Consider the following 21457-nt stretch of genomic DNA (forward strand, 5'->3'; position numbering starts at 1 on the left):
ATAATACAGGATAACCACACTATAATACACAGACCTAAAGAAACTAATAACAAGGAGGACCCTAGGGAGAATACTTATCATTCAGAATGACAAATAGAATAGATAAAGGAAGTGGTGAAAGAGAGGGAAGAGGATGGGAGCCTACCATAGATGTCCGCTGAAAGACTCAACCCAGCAGAGGATTGAAGCAGATGTTGAGACTCACAGCCAAACGTTGCAGTGGAGCACAGGGAGCCTTATGGCACAGTTGGGGGATAGAAAGAGAAGGAGGGGACAGGAGCTTTATAAGGAAACTAAAGGAGCCAACAATTCTGGGCCCAGGGGGTCCTGCAGAACCTGATGTATCAACCAAGGACCATGCATGGAATGGACCTAGACCACCTGCTCAGATGTAGTCGATAGGCAGCACAGGTCCCATAATGTGGGTAGTAGAGACTGACTCTTTTGCCCGCTTATTGACTACTTCCCCCTGGCAGAGTGGCCTTTCCAGGCTACAGAAGAGTAGGATGCAGGCAGCCCAGATGAAACTTGATAGGCTGTGGTCATAGGGTAGGGGAGGAGGGATCTCCCTTTCTGAGGACTTGGGGCAGTGGGGTAGAAAGAGGGATGGAGGGTGGAACTAGATGAGGGAGGGGCTACAACTGGGATGTAAAGTGAATAAATAAAAATGAAAAGCATCAACAGAGACAACTATCCAGGGCCTAGAGTGGCCTGTAGAGTCTGAAGCACCAACCAAGGACCATTGATGGACTGGACATAGGTCCTGTACATAGATGTAGTCAATGGACAGCTCAGGATTCATATAGGTCCTCTAGTAAGGGGAACGGGGGCTGTTTTTGACATGGAGTTGGTTTCCTGTTTTTTGATAACTTCCCCTTGATGGGACTGCCTTGCCAGGCCACAGGGGAAGAGGACAAACTCAGTCATGATGTAACTTGATGAGCTGGGTTGGATGGGTGAGGATCCCCTTTCTTTTAGGAATAGAGTAGTGGTGATGGGGGATGGAGGGTAGGACTGGGAGAAGAGATGTGATGGTGTTATTACTAAGATGTAAAGTGAATAAATAAATCAATAAACCTCAAACAAAAAAAAAAGTGTATTTTGATTATCCCCCAAAACTTAGATAAGAAACAAAATGTTCATTCATACGTGACACCAAGGAACAGTTTAACAATATTTTTTATTTATGTTTTTTAACTGAAGAAGCCCCTTTAATTGTAGAAGATACTCTTGTCTTTCGAAGTTTAGCATTTTCACGGATAAAATTGTGTTGAATTGGTGGCATGCAGTCACATATCTTGTTAGTAGCATCAATTTTGGCTTTTACATGTGTCAATGATTTCGGTGATGGAGGTAACCCATTTATTTCATACAATGAATATATTTCATCTGTCTGAAAATATAATAGAAAGATATTAAAAGACATATCCACAGACCTAGAAAATTAGGGAAACATTTACCATTATCATTAGTTTCTACTTATTGTATGTGGCAGGGAAAGGGTAAAAAACAGAAGTTGAATCTATAATGACAAATAGTTAATTGGTAAATAAATACAGCTATTGGCTTTATATATAAAAGAACAATCACTGACAAGAAAATCTCTTAGCTATAGGTCTGCCACGTAGCTTCATCCTAGGCATGCAGGGGTAGTTGAATACATGAGAATCCATCATTGTAATCTACCATGTAAACAAATTGAAAGAAAACACCCATATGATCATCTCATTAAATGCTGAAGAAGCATTTGATAAAATCCAACACCTATTCATATTTAAAGTCTTGGAAAGATCAGGGATACATAGCCCTTTTGTAAATATAATAAAGGCTATATATGGCAAGGTGATGGCCAACATCAAAGTAAATGGAGAGAAACTCAAAGAAATTCCACTGGAATCAGGGTCATGACAAGGCTGCCCACTATTTCCATATCTCTTCAAGATAGTACTTTGAAGTTCTACCTAGAGCAATAAGATAGCTAAAGAGATCAAGGGATCCACATAGGAAAAAAAAGAAGTTAATGTATCACTATTCATAGATGATATGATAGTATACATAACTGCCTCCCAAAATTCCACTGGAAAACTCCTACAGCTGATAAACACCTTCATCAAAGTTGTCAGATACAAGATTAATTAAAAAAAATCAGTAGCCTGAGCTGAGAAAGAAATTAGGAAAAACACACCCTTCTCAATAAGCACAAATAATATAAATGATCTTGGTGTAACTCCAACCAGGCAAGTAAAAGTCTTGTATGAAAAAAACTTTAGGTCTCTGAAGAAAGAATCTGAAGAAGATATCAGAAGATAAAATGATCTTCTATGCTAATGAATTGCAAGGATTAACATAGTAAAAATGAACATTCTCCCAAAGGCAATCTACAGATCCAAAGCAATCGCTATCAAAATACCAACACAATTTTTTACAGACCTTGAAAGATCAATTCTTAACCTTATATGAAAAAAACCACAATAACTATAATAATTCTGTACAATAAAAGATCTTCTGGAGGAAGCTCCATCCCTGATCTCAAGTTGTCCTATAGAGCAACAGTAATAAAAACTGCATGGTACTGGCATAGAATTTGGCTAGTTGATCAATGGAATTGAATTGTAGAGCTGGAAATAAACCCATACATCTATGAACACTTTGTATTTAACAAAGAAGTCAAAATCATACAATGAAAGAAAAGACAGTACCTTCAACAAATGGTGCAGGTCAAAGTAGATGTCTACATGTAGAAAAACGAAAATAGATACATATTTATCACCCTGCAGAAAACTAAAGTCCAAGTGGATTAAAGATCTCAACATAAAATTGTTTGAAGAAAAAGTGGGCAAGAGTGTTCAGCTCTTTGGCATAGGAGACAACATCCTGAACAGAACACCAACAGCTCAGGCTTTAAGATCAACAATTAATAAATGGGACATCATGAAACCAAAAAACTGTAAGGTGAAGGACACTGTCAACAAAACAAAACAACAGCCTACAGACTGGGAAAAGATCTTCACCAACCCTGAATCTGTCAAAGGGCTAATATCCAAAACTATAAAGAACCCAAGAAATTAAACACAACGAAACAAATTATCCAATTAAAATGGGGTACTGAGCTAAACTGAGAATTCTCAACAGAGGAATATCGAATGGCTGAAACGAATTGTTCAATGTCCTTAGTAATCAGGGAAATGCAGATCAAAATGAATCTGAGATTCCATCTTACACCTATCTGAATGGCTAAGGTAAAAAACTCAAGTAATATCACATGCTGGAGAGGATATGGGGAAAGGGGAACACTCCTCCATTGCTGGTGGAAGTGCGAACTTGTACAACCGCTTTGAAAATCAATCTGGCAATTTCTCCGAAAACTAGAAACAGTGCTACCTCAAGACCCAGCCATAACACACTTGGGCATATACCCAAAATATGTTCCACCATACAAGGACATTTGCTCAATTTCATTCATAGAAGCTTTCTTCATAATAGTCAGAATCCGGAAACAATCTAGATGTCCCTCAACCAAAGAGTGGATAAAGAAACTGTGGTACATTTACACAATGGAATACTATTCAGCTATTAAAAAAAGGGGGAATCTTGACCTTTGCAGGCAAATGGATGGGAACTAGAAATGATCATTCTGAGTGACATAACCCAGAACCAGAATGATATATATGGTATATACCCACTTTTAAGTGTATATTAGCCTAACACAGATGTCCTCTGAGAGACTCCTCTCAGAGGGGGACTGGGTCAGATATTGGCTTTTGCACTGGGAGTCCTATAGAAAAATGAGGGGAGGGAAGGACCCCAAAAGGTCAGGAGCTCCACAGGGAGATCATCAAGGCTGGTGGATCTGGTCCCAGCAGGGCCGTCCCAAACTGGTTCACCAACCAAGACAATACATGCAGAGAAACTAGGACCCTCCTTGTTAAGATGGAGTAGTTGGACAGCTCATTCTCCATGTGGTGAGGGTAAGGAATGGGGACTGCCTCTGACATGAATTCTGGTCACCAAGATTTGGTCACTTCCCACTGGTGAAGTGGCCTGAGAGTATAGAGAGGAAGGGGTTGCAGGCTATCCTGAAGAGACCTGATAGGTTGTGGTCAGGTGGTGAAGGAGTCCCCCCGCCCCACTTGTCAGAGAACTAGGGGATGGGAATAGAGTGGAAGGAGGGAGGGTGGAAACAGGAAGATATGAGTGAAGGTGTAACAATCAGATGTAATGTGAATACATTATTTTAAAAATAAATAATTATAAATGTTTGTATATTTTATATACACATATAAAATGCACACTTATATTTGATTGTAGTTACAACCAGAATATTGTTTTGATATATTTTATATTGTAAGATACACAAATATATACATTATTTTATCTAAATATAAGACATCATATATTTCATGTTCTATAACTCTCACCAATTTTTTGAGTGTGTGTTGCATGTATTTGTGTGGGTATTACAAATGTGTGAAGGTACCTATGCATGTTGTGTACATATATGTGGAAGCCAGAGGCTAGCATCAGGTGTCACCTTTGATTGCTCCTGCTCCCCCTTATTTTTTGAAACAGGGTTGCTCATTGCATCTAGAGCTCATTCACTAGACTAGGCTGTCTGGCCCAGGAACTCCAGTGATCTGATCATCCTTTGCTTTTCACAATGGAGCTTCCTGTGTGTTATCAGTGTGTCTTCATTCTGAACACAATGAGGATTGTAACTCAGGGCCTCATGCTTGTACAACATATAGTTTTCCAATTTAGCCATCTGCCAGCTCCAGTTCTCAGTTTTTAAAACCATTTTTTCCATAGCTGCTTTGGAATCTTCATTAGATTTGCTACCCTTCTGGTAAACAGAACAAGTTAACTTCCTTCTATCAGAGCTAATGTCATTTGCCTTGTTTCCTAATTGAAAAATAACAGGTTTTAATTACTCTTAAGATGTCTTAGTTGAATGACAAATTATAAGGCATGACATGATTTCTGATGTTTGTCTGGGCAAGATTTATTAAAACTAATCTTATAAATCACTTATTTTTCTGAGTGAAATGGAATGAATATTATATTTTTATAACTTCTGATTTAATACTTAACCTAAATGGCAATAATGTAAGTAGTAAATTTAACTTAGATAATGAGTTGATTTTTTTGAACTGTCTTAACCCGTAACATGAGTGTAAGTATAGGTGCTATTGAAATTAACTGAGATTTGGCATCAGCGTGTATGAACTGTGATTTTTTAAAGATCAATAATTTGATATATGCAGTAGCTCTTATGAATCTCTAGGGTAAATGTACTTAGCATGACATGTCAGTTTCAAAAGTTTGTACAGTGTAATACATATATATATATATATTTTTCTAGGATCCACATAATGCTAGAAAAGTATTGATACTGACTTTAGTATGTTGTCCTCTAAACTACACATATATACCATGGCATGTGCATGAATAAATGTAAAAATACATTAGAAATACAAAAAGTAGTATAAGGCCTCTAATATGATTTTTCATATTTAGGTATCTTACTATACATTTTTAGGAAGTCATCATTGGAGGAAAACAAAGTCTTCACAGAACTGTATGTGCTTTGTTTACAATTTTCGCTAATTCTACCCATTTTCTCAAAACTGAAATAAGATTTTTAAATGAATGTTTGAAACCGTGTTTACCATGTGTTTATATATCATCATGGCAATGAATAACATTAAAGTACATATTCTTTTTCTGTAAATATTTGGAATTTTACACAGTAAAATTAAATCAACAAATTAATAGTTCCTCTTTTTAACTGAGTCTCAAACTGACCTCCAAATCTTAACCTCTACTTAAGCCTTTACTTCCTGAATGCTGAAATTATAAGTAAGTCATAGAACTCCTGGAAAAAAAATAATTTTAACACATGTTTCAATGTCAATTTGCCTCCCACATAAGCTTTTATTAATATATCAATAAGGGATATGCAGCAAAAGAGGCTTCATTTCTCAAGTTCTAAGTTCTATAAAATAAAACTTTAAATTTGTATTTTCAATATTCATTAAAAGAATGACATTTTTTCCCACTAATATCTAGGGATATTTTTGGAAGCAAGAGTTGTAAGGTTACAAAATGACAACATGTATTTTGTGTTTATGCTACTGAAAGTAAACTGAGAATGTATAAATAAAAATATAAAAACTCTAAAATTTTTTCAGAAAAGTCAATGAGTGAAACTACAAATTTTAGGAAAATATTAACTATTGTTTCAACATCAGTGTAAATGGTACCAGTAATGCCAGGAATCATGTACAAAGTTAGGACAGCTAAAAACACATTCCATTGAGAGAAACTGGCATTTATATCACTGACTAAAAATTAACACTAGTGACATTTCTATATTCAGTTTAAAGTTGCTTATGAGTTACAAGATTAAATAAGAATCTAACTAGGAAGGATTGGTGACTAAAGCTGCAGAGACTGAAGTTTTAACAATGACAACTTTTAAAAAAAATTTTATTTTAGTAATTTATTCATATTACATCTCAATGGTTATCCCCTTCCTTGTATCCTCTCAACTTTTAGTTTTTGTTAAATGGTGACACACATCTGTAATCCTAGCACTCAGGAAGGCAGAGGCAAGCAGACTGCTGTGAGTTTGAGGTCAGCCTGGTCTATCAAGTGAGTCCAGGACACCTAGGGATACACAGAGAAACCCTGTCTCAAAACAAAACAAAACAAATAAAACATTTTACCTTATATTTAACTTCAACAGTTTGACAATATGATTTAATCAACATTTGTAAAAGATTTATTTAAAATATTATAGTTATTAAACATAAAAGCCATTGACTAAGAACTATTTAAAAGAAAATGTTATGTGACTATACAAAAATCATTTACACATTTAGTAATTCCTTAATTTCTTAGTTTTAACAAATATTTTGCTATATTCCACAGCTAAATTATTTGGCTTTGAAAATTAAAGTTGAAGTTGTGTGTTCTAAAACTTACCTGTATTACAAGTGTTGCTTGATATTTCTTACTGTACATTCGGGGTTTAAATCCTACAACGATGACAATTCCTTTTGTGTAAAATGGAGGGAGTTCTCCAGAATGAGGATTTACAAAAAATTCTTTATCACTGCCTGGCAGAAAATGGGCTACAAATGGTTCATAATACCTAGGAAAAATGATAAATGTAATCTATTAAATTGGTTATTATCTCATTGACTTTGTGAGAAATTGATGACTAAAACATAAATTCTGCTTCAACAGACCTATAGTTCAAAATTAATACTGAATGCTTATGAAAATGTGTGAGGTAGTATTTTGAAAATTGCCAAATACTATCTGTCCTAGTTTTCTGTCTGTTGCTCTGATAAAATACCATGACCAAAATGTCTTAGGAAGTAAAAGTTTATTTGGCACACACATTGCAAGCATTGTCTATCACTGAGACAAGTCAGGGCAGGATCTTATTTAGGAACAGAGATAGGAGCTAGAGGAACACTACTTACTGGCTTGTTTCCCCTTCCCATACTTAGGACCATCTATCCAGTGACAGAGACACCCATAGTGGGCTTGGCATTCTTATATCAATCATCAGTCAAGGCAATATCTAAAATACATGCTCAGGGGCCAATCTAATACAGGGAATTTCTCAGCAGATGTTCTTTATTTTTAAGGATCCCTATAGTTTGTGTCAAGTGGACAAAAAGTAACTAGCAAACTATCATTTTTTTCTTGGTGTGGCAAAATAAAATCCTGAAGGTTTTTTTCATTTATATTTATGTTTATAGTGTACTAAGATAAATGTTGTCATTATAAAAATTGGCAGAATTCAGTATTCTAGATAAGAACTTAGTCTTTTATAAATTCATATGCAAAACAAGTGATCACTAAAGCTGTTATAAAGCCTTTTGTTTCTATTGCTATTCCATTACACTATGTACTTACCAGTAGCTTTCTACTTGCTAAGTACTATGAAATTACTAGAGTCTCACTAAACACTTGTAGACATGAAGATAGATAATTAAAGTATGAAGTGGAGTGACATTTATGTTTCAAGTTACCATTTTATGCCATGACCAACTACAACTGACAAAAGAAAGTTATGTAGAGGAATTTCTTAGTTGAATATATATATATATAATATATATTCAATATATAATATATTCAATATATAATATATTCAATATATAATATATTCAATATATAATACATATATTCAATATATATTCAAAATATAATATATAATATATATTAGTTGAATATATATATACATATCCTGTTTTATATATATATATACACACACACATAGTTTTAATCTCAGAATTTAAAAATAAATTAATAGACATGCATGTAAAAGATCAAATGTGGCTTCTGAGAACATGTACAATAGTGAAAAACAAAACAAAACAAAAAACAGGGAAGAATTTATCTAATCTAGTCAACAAATATGTGTTGAGTACCATGGTGGAAGATTGGAGAACATGATCTGTAGACATGGGTGGCCTGGATTTGAGTAGTCTATCTAGGCGTAGCAGCTCAGGAAGTTTGCTTAATCTTTTGTATCGCAGTTTTGTCATTTCTTAAATTACTAAACATAATCAAGTAATTGTACCATTTTTTACTTTGTACTGATATTACTTTAGTCATCATTATCATTGTGGTTTTAAATATTTTATAATCAGTGTGACAAAATCTTGACTGATGTAATAAATGAGCTGAGTAACACAGAGTGCCTAGAAGTCAAACAACAGCAAGATGATAGACAGATATCCACAGGAATCCATAAATCTCCCTTTTCTTGAGAGACAACAATTCAGAAGTATATATGGAAGAATTCTCTTTATGAGGAACCTAGAAATCAGTAACAAAGCTGAGGTTACAGGAATATATTGCCATGCGTGGCTATGAACGTCTTTTAAAAAATGGATTCTTTTTGAGATAGGGTATCTTGTATCCTATGCTGGTCACAATCTCACCATGTAGAACAGGATGATTTTAACACTTTGTTCCTGTAGCCTGTTCCTCCAAAGAGCTGAGATGAAAAGAATGTAGCACTATGGCCAGTTTATGCAGTGTTGGGGACCAAACTCAGGGATTCCTGTGTGCTGGTCATGCTCTCTGTCAAGTGAGCTGTACCCCATCCCAAAGATAGTTTTAAAAAATTGATGCACTAAAAGTAAAGAAATTATAGTAGATAAACACTATAACAGATGCTTCAGAAAGGAAAAGAAACACAAAAGACTCTTATATACAATTATATTTAGGAAGAGTTAAAAAAATTTTTTTTAATTCACAAATTTCTCAAAAATTTACTTATCAGTGGATTGCTTCAATATGTCAGTAAAATGATTTTTGTAGTGATTTAAAAGTTTACTGTGAAAAAATTTCACTATCAAATATGTTCTCAGATGAATGCTACCTGTCATTCAAAGAAGAGCTAGTATCAACAGCATCAATCCTTTTTAAAAGTCACCCGCAAGTAACTGTACTTTGTCACACCTCCACAAAATATATGAAAAACACTTCTCCCAGAGTTATGAGCAAAAGATATGCTAGGGTAAATGTAAATTAAAGAAAACATAAAAAACAGTACAATTAAGAGTGAGCTTGTTGAAAAGTTCAATTATGTCAACAGAAATATAGTCAGATTACCTTTTTAAAAAAGGATGTTTAATTTAACAAAAAATGAAAGGTAGAATATAAGAGACACTTTAGAAATAAAAATGTTTGCCAGAAAGTAGTTAGCATAGTTATAAGTCCAGACTAAGACAAAGGGGCAAGTATGCAGAAATACATAATTTCTACAATTGACCAAGAAATTTAAAATCAAACCAGCCTTATAACTAGCAATGAGATTATATCAGCCAGATGGGTTCACTAGTGTATGCTACCAACATTTAAAAATACGTTTTTTATTTTGTGTGCACATGCACATCTGTCTGTGAGTACACGTATGTATATGTGTGTGCACGCATGTGTGTGTGCACGCGTGTGTGTGTGTGTGTGCGCATGCGCACACGTGTGGATACTGAAGGATATCTTGTGTGAGTCAGTTATTTCCTTCTACTATGTGGCTCTCAGGCTTGATCCCAGGATCCTTTACATGCTGAACCATCTTGGCAACCCATTTAACATAATATATTCTGTAAAGAAGAATTAACCTAGAATCCTCTCAAACTCTTCAAAAATAAAGATAAATAAAAGGAAAACTTCCCTTCTCCCTTAGTGAAGTCAGTATCAACCTGACTTCATAACCAGATAATGACTGTGTAAGAAACAAAAAACAAAAACAAAACTATGGGTGAGTAGTATCTTTGACGGACACAGAATCAAACTACTAATCAAAACAATTAAGTAGCACGTTTAAAGGATTATACATGAAAACCAAATGAGTTTTCCTCTGGGAAGAAAAGAAAATGAAAAATCTACATAAGGTAGATGGTAGATGTTTATTTATGGACTGCTAGATCCTCAAGGGAATAAAAAGGGGATAACTAGAGAATAGCTAGAACAGTAGGTGGGTGATAATATGCTGGTTTTAGTTGCAAAGAAACAAAGAAAGTGGAAATTAGAACAGGAAAATTCAGCATCTATTCCAGAGGGCTTGACCACAACTGGAGGTTAGGCAAAGGCAAAGCCTCAGAACATTTGGTGCTTCCACAACAGATAGTTTAGATAATGTTAACCATTTTAATGGGAAGGTGGAAAGCAAGGCAGATGGAGAGGGAGAGAGAGAAATCACTCCGGCACATAGTATGCTCCCAGGGATGGGTGGTCCCAGAGGAAAAATGTTCTTTGACACTCTAGCCTAGCTGTGTTAAGAAGCCCTTTTTACAAATCAACACTACTTTGAGATTCCATGTTACACCTGTCAGAACGGCTAATATCAATAATACAAGTGATGGCTCTCATGCTGGTGATGGTGAGGAGCACTGTCATTGTTGGTGAAAGTACAAGCTTGTACGGCCACTATAGAAACCGACATGGCAGTTTCTCAGAAAATTAGGAATCAAGATCCAGCCACACCACTTTTGGGCATATAACCAAAAGAAGCTTCATCCTACCATAAGGACACTTGCACAAATATATTTACTATGGCTTTATTCATAATACCCAGAAACTGGAAATACCCTAGATGTCCCTTGACAGAAGATTGGTTAAAAAACATGTTACATTTACATAATTAAGTATTATTCATGTGTTAAAAATGACATCATGAACTCTGCAGGTAAATGGATGGAACTAAAAATGAAAAAGAAAAAAAAAACAAAACCATTCTGAGTAAGGTAACCCGAACACAAAAATACAAATACAGTATTTACTTGTAAGTGGATATTAGGCCTTAAGTAAATGAAGGCCAAACTAAAATCCATAGATACAGAGAGTTTAGGTAAAGAGGATGGGTCTGAGGGAGACATATGGATTTCCATGGGAGTAGGAAATAAAATAGATTTTACTGGCAGAATGTGGTCAACTGGGGACGGAAGCAAGGGAATCAGGTGCTGGAGAAGCTGGGATGGGGGGTGTGAGGGGAGAGACAGCTGGAATTTGGGGGTAGTGTGGAAACTTCCTGGAATCTATGAAGGTGATCGTAATGAGGACTCCTAGCTATGGGGCTATAAAGTCTCAACAGACCATCTCTTGTAACCAGGCAAGGTTTCTAGTGTTAGGACTGGGTTGCATTCAGTTGAGCTGCTGACAAATGGGAGCCCCATGATTATTTCCAAACAACCCAGCTGCTAAGACAAAAGGTTGTTCTCCGAAAACTGACAGCAGGGCCTCATTGCTAAGGGCAATACCAACACAATTCATTAAACATAGAGAAGTCAAGTTGAAGACTTCAAGAGCCTTCACTCCCTGTAGATAGCCCAGAGATGTAGAGTATAACCATACCAAACTAGGATTAAAAAAAATCGATTAAGGGGCTGGAGAGATGGCTCAGCGGTTAAGAGCGCTGACTGCTCTTCCAGAGGTCCTGAATTCAATTCCCAGCAACCACATGGTAGCTCACAACCTTCTATCATGTGATCTGATGCCCTCCTCTGGTCTGCAGGTGTACCTGTAGGCAGAGCACTGTATATGTAATAAATATTTTAAAAATCAATTAAATGATTCTTAATGATACTCTGCTATATTCGTAGATCAATGTCTTATAGATTGGTGTCATCATCAAAGAGGCTTCCTTCTGGAGCAGATGGGAACAGATTCAGAGACCTACAGCCAGATATTATACAAAGAGAGTCTAAATGGGAAGTCTCCATCCAATCCCTCACCCCAGAGCTCATATAATCCTTTGGAAGAGGTAGCAGAAAGTTTGTAAGAGCCAGAGGGGAGAGAGCACACCAGGAGAACAAATGCCTCTGAGTCAGCTAAGCAAGGCACATATGAGGTCGCAGAGACTGAAGCAAAAAGTATAGAGCCTACCTAGGTCTGCACTAGGTCCTCTGCATATATACTATAGTTATGAGCTTAGAATTTTCTTGAGATTCCTAATTGTGAGAGTAAGTTGGTCTTTGATTCTTGTGCCTACTCCTGAGACTCTCTTTCTCTTGTTGGGTTGCCTTGTCCAAGTTTGATATGAAATTTTTGTTTCATTTTATATTTTATTTTGTCACATTTGGTTGTTATCTCTGAGAGGCAGAAAGAGAATGGATCCGGAGACGAGCAGAGGTTTGGAGGAAACTAGGAGTAGAGAGAAGGTTTTCTTTGGGTAAGCTGTATGTATCCAGAAAATTATCTTTTAATTTTAGTTTTTATATAGACTCTAATTTCTTTGGCATGGGATTCAGTGTTTACCTTTTTTAATAGAGTCCTCTCTCTCTCTCTCTCTCTCTCTCTCTCTCTCTCTCTCTCTCTCTCTCTCTCTCTCTCTCTCTCTCTCTCTCTCTCTCTCTCTCTCTCTCTCTCTCTGCTAGTTGGGATAAGAATTTCTCAATCCTCTTTATTTTATGGAACAAACTCTTTGCTTCATTTGTTCTTTGCATTCTTTTTATTTCAATTTTATTCCTGTGCTGATATCTATCCTTTATTCATGTTTGTAGATTTTAAGCTATTGTCAATGAGATTGTTTCCATAAATATTTCACAGCACATTTGTTATTGGTATGTAGAAAAGCTACTTAGTTTTATATTGGTTTTGTATTCACTTAATCAGCTGAAAGTATTTATTAATCTGATAGTTTTATATGTTGCATTGTTTAGATTTTCTTACATATAAAAACTATCTAAACAGGAAGAAATTGATTTCTTTCCTATTTGTATCTCTTTTATCTTCTTGTCTTTTTAAAGAAAGACTTCAAAGAATATACTCAATGGGAATGGAGAAAGAGGGCATACTCAGTTCATGGTATTAGTGCAAATATTTTTGAGTCTTTCCAATTTTGTATAAAGTTGACAGTAAGTTTGTCATATATAACATTTGTATGCTAATGTAAAGTCTTCCTATTACTGTTCTTTATTTTTATGTCTTTTGTCAGGAAGACAAAAAAGCTTTTTCTGTATCTATGAAATGCTTATTTTATTTCTGCCCTTGAGTGTATTAACTTAATGTGTTGTGTCTAGAGATTTGCATAACTTGAGTCATGCTTTCATTCTAGGATAAATCACAGTATCTCAGTGGATGAACTTTTGGTCTATATTTGAGTTTTCTTTGTAAATATTATATTGAGATATTTTTCATCTATGTTCTTTCTTGTGTTCTTATCAGGCTTCACACACACAAAAAAGATGATAGTGTTGACTCCCTTTCATTTTAAGGAATGGTTTGAAGTACATTGGTATTACTTCTTTAATGGTGTGCTGGAATTCAGAAGGGGCTCCTGCTAGGTATTTTAACAGCTTCATAAGGATACATTTATTCACTTATTGGGGCCATGAAACTGATTTTAATTTTTCTCATGTTAGCAACTTCTATAGGTAAGTGAAATATTATAGTTGTGTTGATCAATTTAGAAATCCAAGGACTTAAGAGGATCCAATTTAGAATATTAAGGGCATAGTCTGTTCCAGAATATTTTTTTCTGATTCCTTATAAATGTTACATATTCATAGTTGTGAATGGAATCATGGAAAGTAAAGCCATCTATTCAAAAATGAGCTATATAGAAAACTAAAAACAAAAGCATCGCAGTTTTACAATACAGCACAGCACTAGTGATTAAATCAGTGCTATAGAGCATAAAGGGAGTAGGTATTCAGAAGAAAGGGATATACAATGTAGACTGGCCAGACAAATAATGAAAACACACTTTTAAGAGATCTTTCTGGCTATGCTGTGACAGAACTGCAAAGGACAAAGGTGGATGGTGAATGGCAGGCAGAACAACAAGGCTGTGTAACAACCAATGCCAAAATATTAGTGGTTAGGTTAAGGTGGCACTAGTAGTAATGGTAAAGAATAACTGAGTTATATTTATATTTCAAAAATTGTATAGCCATTTTCTCTAATGAATCATAAATGATATGAACTAGAAACAGAGGAACATAAATTGTTGCAGCACTTTGAGAGCTGTCAGAACTAGAATTACAATTCAACTAAATGAAAAGTATGTAAAAAGACCCTCTTTTAGGGAGAAATAATTTATATTTTGAAACTTCATGTTAATTACTAATACACTATTGAACTAGTTATGCAACAGAAAACTGGATGTATGTATTTGATATTTAAGAAAAAGGTCGAGAATGAAAATATATTTTGGATTCTTTAAAGTATAAACGATAAAGTCAGCAAATTTATGAAATTATCTAGAAAAGGAAGATAGAAGAAAAAAATCATCTTCTGGGAAACAACAATGTTTAAAGGATAGAGAAATGAGAAACAGCCAATAAAGAAATGGCCAGTAATAGAAAAACAAATGCTAGAAAATATGATCCTTTCAGGTTGATATTAGGACAGTAGTTCAAGATGGACATAGGGCAATGGAGATAAGGAGCAAAAATTAATTTCTTGATTGAGAAAATTGTAAGCAGTGTTTAACAGTGTTAGCACTGTGTACTTTAGCTCAGTAGCTACTGGAATCATTAAGAACCATGCATGTTGTGATACATGAAAGAATAACGGACTAGACACTGATGGGGTGTTACTACAAAAAATTTTATTCTTTCTTCTCTCACTTTCACTCAATATATATGTATTTGGAGATGTGGTTTCTCTGTAGCCCTGGCTGTCCCCAAACTCACTCTGTAGACCAGGCTCATCTTGAACTCAGAGATTCACCTGCCTCTGCCTCCCCAAGTACTGGGATTAAAGGCATATGTTACCCTTTCCAGCCTACAATGTATTTCATAATTATAACAAAAAGTTGGGGAAAGACAATGTACTGATATCAGCTTCAATACAGAAGTGGCCATAGAGAGCAGTTGCTGACTACAGCACCCATGCACCATTCATGTATTTTCAACTATGTCTCAAAGGACATTACTGCTATTGGATCTCATTTCAAATCTCATTCTCTTGCTCTCTATTGGAAATGCCTTAACAATGTGACCCCTTCAAACTTGTAAACTTCTAAATACCTCTACAATAACATCATTGCTACCTCGTCCCAACTGTCCCACTTTTCAGAATATGTGGCTTCTGGGAGGTTTTTGAGTGCTTTATTGACTTATATTGTTATGCATGTATTCCTTTGTTCATGAGGCACAAGTGATGGAACAAAATGAATACAGAAGTTCTCTGTTTCAATAGTTAAGAGTTGTTGTGTGTGGTATGGTCCTGCACTACCAGGATGGCTGATGCAAAAAGAGTACAAGCTTAAAGTTTGTCTAGCTTAGCAAAACTTTCTCAAAATACATTACAAAAAACATCTAGAGTACTTGAATAGTATGTGTGAGGCTCTAGGTTCAGTTTCTATCAGTGAGAAACAAAACCCTATTCCTGTATATGGCATTCTTTAGTGAAACTTATTTTGGTTACACTCAAGAAAGCTAACGCTGGATATGACTTAAAAATAAAACAAAACATTAACAAATTCCAAAACGCTGAATTGTTTAGTAGTGTTCTGAGATATTTTGTTATTAAAATATATCTGAAATATCTACCATGTTTATTATGCTACTAAAATTTGGAATTACCCAAATCTGAGGTTTGTAGGACATCAAATAGATGTAAGGACATGAAAAAGTATTCTCTGTTGGGATATGGTCAGAATGTAATAAGCAGGACCCGAGGCATCTTACTTAAAGAGGAATCCTAGTTAGCAAGCACTGCTAATTCTGGTAACTTAAGATTTAATACAAAATATTGAGCATAGGCTGGGCATGGTGGTTCTTGCCTTTAATTCCAGCATTCAGGGAGGCAGAGGCAGGTGGATCACTGAGTTTGAGACCAGCCTAGTCTACAAAATGAGTACAGGACAGCCAATATTACACAGAAAAACACTGTCTCAAAAGACCAAAAAAATACTGAACACACACACACACATGCGTGCACATACGCATGTAAAATGTGCGTACGTTTTTGTGTGTGTAGGTACATGTATATTTAGGTGAAGTAGATACGATGATATAAATTTTATAGTGTCATTAAAATTAAATAATTTTATATAGTCTAAATATTTGGTAGATATGTACTACATATTTATTATTGCTGTTATTGTGGTTTTAGGGGAAATGGACTAAAGAGACTACAGTGATCAAGAATAATCACGTAAGTGGTCTTATGTTTAACTGTTTGACAGTGATACTATTTACACTATATATTGGAAATGAATTACTTTTCATTCTTTTCCTTCATAATAATATTATTAAACATTATAGATTACACAAGTAATCTTGATCTTTTGTCATAAGAGATAGTAGGTTAAGTATACATATCTTTAATTATTAAAATTATATAGTTAATGTTGACTAAAATTAGGATTTTTCTCATAACAATGTGAGAAGAAATAATGCATTTGACTTAAACTAGATATTCAGCAGAAGACAATATATTCTTGTTCTCCCTTTGTGACAGTATATACAGTTTTTGGTTTCTGTCTCCAATTAATTACAGGAAGAAAGTTTCTTATTAACTTGAGACAAAGTAGGCTAATGAAAAAAAAATCATGATGAGATATCATCAAGACTTTTCTTTTGCATCATACCAAATTTTGAGTTTTCTTTGGATTGGCGCTTTTAACAAATGATTGCATTATTTATTTGCATCTGTCAACATGAAAGAGCTTATGAAGGAACTTGCGTTACTTTCTATTCAAATGATTTAGCTCATATTTTTAGTTAGCATGAATGCACAGGATATTACAGAGTAATTAGTTAAGAATATAATATAGGGCTGGCAATGTTTTCCAGTGCCTATGGGTGCTTGCCAGCAAGGCTGACAGCTTCAGTTCACTTCTTGGAACCTATATGATGAGAAGAAAGAAGCTAGTTGCTTTCTGACCTCCATACCCTCTGTGACACACAAGCATGCAGGCGTGTATGCACACATGCACACACACATAAATACAAATATAAAATACATGGATGTATTCCTAGAAGTTGTAAAATAAATTCTCATTTTCATGTTTGAAGGAACATATTTTTCATCTCTACAGTACTCACACATGGAATGAATTTGTGATAGGGATCATTTAAAACATCTCTACTTCAAAAGAAAGTCCATGTATTACATAGCTCATTTAAATATAGAGGAATATGAAAAGAGATTGATTTCTAGACTATGATACAACTTTCTCTGTAAACAAGTATGCCATTAGCATAAGCTACCTACCAAAGAAATAGAATCCCATTTTTTAGTCCTGAGGGCAGAAGAACTATATTAAACCTTATCAAAGTAGGCATGCTACAGACTAGTAAGTAAGAAATGTTTAAATTACTGGAATTTTAGATCTCTAATCACGGCTATAACTATGTTTAACTGGACATAGATAATCCATTGGATATTCCACAATGAGTCATATTCTAAATATATTGATGTAAAAGTTTTATGCAATAAATAATCATATACATTGCTACAGTATTTAGAAAAGTGTTGGAGAAGGAGAAGTGCAAATTAGAACAAAGCACAGAGATACATATGCATGAAAATGCTATAATGAATACCATTATTTTGGATGCTAACTTAAAAAAAAAAAGGTCTGGTATACTGCTGAATATCTGTGATTTCAGCAGTCAAGATGCTGAGGCAGTCAGATGACTGAAGTTCAAGGCCTGCATAGTCTTCACATAGCAAGTTCTAGGCCAGCCAGTACTTCATAGCAAGCCTCATCTCCAAAGCCCCAAATAAGCAAATAGAATTTAAAAATAACTATGTTAGCATTGTCCCAGGGGGTGGAAAAGTAAGGTGAAAGTGTTTCTGAATCCTGTATTTATAAAATAATTAATAGAGAAGTTTAAAATGTTTTATGAAATCCCAGAATACAAGTGGTAAATAATTATATCTGCTAGCATTCTTCAGAACTCTAATATGCACATTTAGTTTCTTTTTTGACTAACAGAGTATTTCAAGGTAAATTCATATTTAGTAACCACCATGGAAAGATATGATTAGCTTTTGTCTTATCATAGAAATCAAAGAACTTGGAAACGTTTCTCTTTAAAGAGTATATTTAGTAAATATCTTTTAGATGCTGGACACGAAATGAGAGATTCTCAATGCCTTTCCTCATGGAATTCGGTCTAACAGTAACAGCATATATAATAGACATTACATGGCACAACATATCACAAGTAGTTTTCTGAAATCTAAAGTGAAGTAAAACACTTTGAAAGAGACTAGAGAAAAATGAAATGTTACTCTTAGGGGAACAAATCAAATAGCAGTTTTCTTCTCAGAAGCCACTACAGCTGGACACAATTACTGAAAGAAAAAGAACTCTGAGCGACAAATTCTATATTGAGCAAATTTATCCTTTGTTATTGAAGGGAAAATAAAAATAATCTCATAATAAGGAAAGCTATGAAAATGTTTTATCAGCATGGTTATCCTTACAAAAATGCTAAGGCATACGTTCTGAACAAAAATACAGATAAAAGTGGACAATAACTTCAGGAAGAAATACAAGCAAGAAAATGGGAAAGATATGGCTAGGTGTAATAGACTACCATCCTCATAAGATCTTTAAAGATTTTTGAAATTTATATACTTTCAGTACAAATACAAAGGAAGAAAAATAAAAGAGAAGCAGAAATGAAATAAAAGATAAATATAAAACTATATCTAGTAAAGTCAAGACTTCTCTTTTATAAGTTTATAGAACTGGACTTGATTATCACTTAGTGGTACAATGCTCTCAAAATATGTGCACATCCCTGGAATCCAGATAAGAAAAACCACTGTACAGAAAGTAAGAGAAATGGAAAGAGTAAGTCCTATCATCAACCAATGAGCTCTAATAATAGATACTTGACCTCAGCTTCTTCTATTTTATTGATTTATATTTCACACCTCAATATTTTAACAAGTTACAATAACATCAAAAATGAATTTATAAGGTATATTTTTCAGATTTCATATGAATCAAACAAAAGCAATTCAAAAAATACTAGAGAAATCTTCATGTTTTGTTCACATTAAATTCCATTCCACACTTCAGCATTAATTATCTTCATAAGAACAGTGAGACAAATATTCTAGATAGTTCATACCTTGTTTGACTTGTCAGTCGAAATTCCGTGACAGCTGTCTGGAGTAAACCTGTTCCTTGGATATTAATGACATCTTCCACATCGGGCTCAGTAGCAATCAAAGTTACAGGGAACTTCCAGATTCCATGTGTTATACACTCAACTTTCAATGTGATATGAGTCCTTGAATACAAAAAGATTAAAAAAAAAAAAAAACAACACGAAGACATGGAAAGAGACTTAATATATCAATTAAATATATAAAATCAAAATGAAAGTATCTTCAGCTCAAAAAAATTGGGACATTTCATTTAAAAAACTCTAGATAACTGTTATTTTTATTTTAGGAATAATTTTAGTATTCATGGCATCTTTGTATCATTTGTGATAATCATTTTGTGGTTAGCTTTGAAAACAGCCTAATTGTTTCAAAATTGACTGCATATTTTCTGCAACCAATATAAGTTATCAGTGTACTTAGTAAGTTATAGATACATTCTGACAAATGGGTCCAACGAAATATATGTTTTTTTCATTAGAGTCCTTTTTATAGCTTATTGGCTAGTAATGATATAGCTCAAATGGTTTTTGATAGAATCAAACAAATAATGTAATCCAAATATTAACAGGCAGCAGAAAAAAAAACACATTAAATTTAAAAAGAGTAACAATATTGTATTTAAAAGGTAAGGGAATTATGTTTACCTGAATGGCTTTTTTGGTGTAAATATCATATTGAAAATCAATGAAATTATTTCACGTTTTACGTTAACATGTTTTCTATACAAATATAAAGATACAGAGGAATCCAGGTTAGACTTCAATTCTTCAGATTCAAATTCTATTTCATATTCAAATTCACGTCTTTTAGGAGTTACTAGTAAAATGAAAATGAAAGCATATATCAGTTTAGCTCATTACACATAAACTGAACATCAATTAATGTGTCAACATTATTTCTGAACAGGTTTTTAGAGAAAGAGAAAAAAGAACATTTCTCTTCATAATGTTCACTACAATATCAGCTATATAATATTATAAGTAATTTTGTTAAAGTGAAATATATGAAGTATTAAAATATACGATCACTTTCTCAACATCTTTATTTACAATTCAAACTAATGAAAAATGAAAAACTAAACCAAAATTGACAGTCAACATTAACTATGAATAAGAAATGCTTCTACATGTGTGATATGTGCTAAATATATGCAAGGTTTAACTTTTTATATTTTATTTATTATAATATATTCACATATTACATCCTGATTGTTATCCCCTTGCTCTTATCTTCCCATTCCCATCCTTCTTTCCTTTTCTGCCCTACTCCCCTCTCTAAGACCTCTGACTGGGGTGGGGCTCCTACCCCATTGTCTGACCACAGCCAATCAGTTCTCATCAGGATAGCCTGCATCTGCTTCCTCTACAAGGCTGTCTTGCCAAAGGGCAGTGATCAAATTGTGGGCACTGGAGTGCTTGTCAGAGGGTCAGTGGCAGTCTTCCGCCTCTGCACTTGGATAATCATCTGTCCATCAGCTACAGGAAATCTCTAAGTTTTAATCTTGGAATGTTTTAGACAATAAGACAAAAGTAATGTCTTGATACAGTATGTTACCAAAATAAATTAATAGTATTTTATATTACATATGAAAAACCTTAAGTCCATAAAAGAGGTATAAATGTACACTAAATTTTACTCTACATTTCTGAGGCTCAAACTACAAATCAAGAAATTTGTCTTATAAAGACCACAGTTCAGACAATTATGATTTGACTTTGCTCGCAGTGGAACCAATTTATAGTTGTCTTTGTTAATATAAAGATAATTTATTTGTTTCATGTGTCAGTATTTTGTCTGTCTACATGTATATGCACCATGTATATGCTTGGCTCGCCTGGAGGTCAGAAGA

The 21457-nt window shown here is 34.3% G+C and overlaps 1 protein-coding gene across 1 annotated transcript in view; it reads right to left on the bottom strand.

The window, feature by feature from the left end:
* Positions 1–1162: 1162 nt before the first annotated feature.
* Positions 1163–21457, bottom strand: part of Cfap47 (cilia and flagella associated protein 47) — a 242065-nt gene continuing 221770 nt past the window's right edge. Inside the window, exons 62-65 of the mRNA XM_051142600.1 lie at positions 20253–20424; positions 19569–19730; positions 6985–7153; positions 1163–1393 (exon numbers count right to left, since the gene is read on the bottom strand). Coding sequence (XP_050998557.1) covers positions 1181–1393; positions 6985–7153; positions 19569–19730; positions 20253–20424 — 716 coding nt within the window. The 3' untranslated portion in view covers positions 1163–1180. The remainder of the gene's footprint in view (positions 1394–6984; positions 7154–19568; positions 19731–20252; positions 20425–21457) is intronic.

Source organism: Acomys russatus, chromosome X, assembly GCF_903995435.1.
Source record: "Acomys russatus chromosome X, mAcoRus1.1, whole genome shotgun sequence".
Classification (NCBI taxonomy): Eukaryota; Metazoa; Chordata; class Mammalia; order Rodentia; family Muridae; genus Acomys; species Acomys russatus.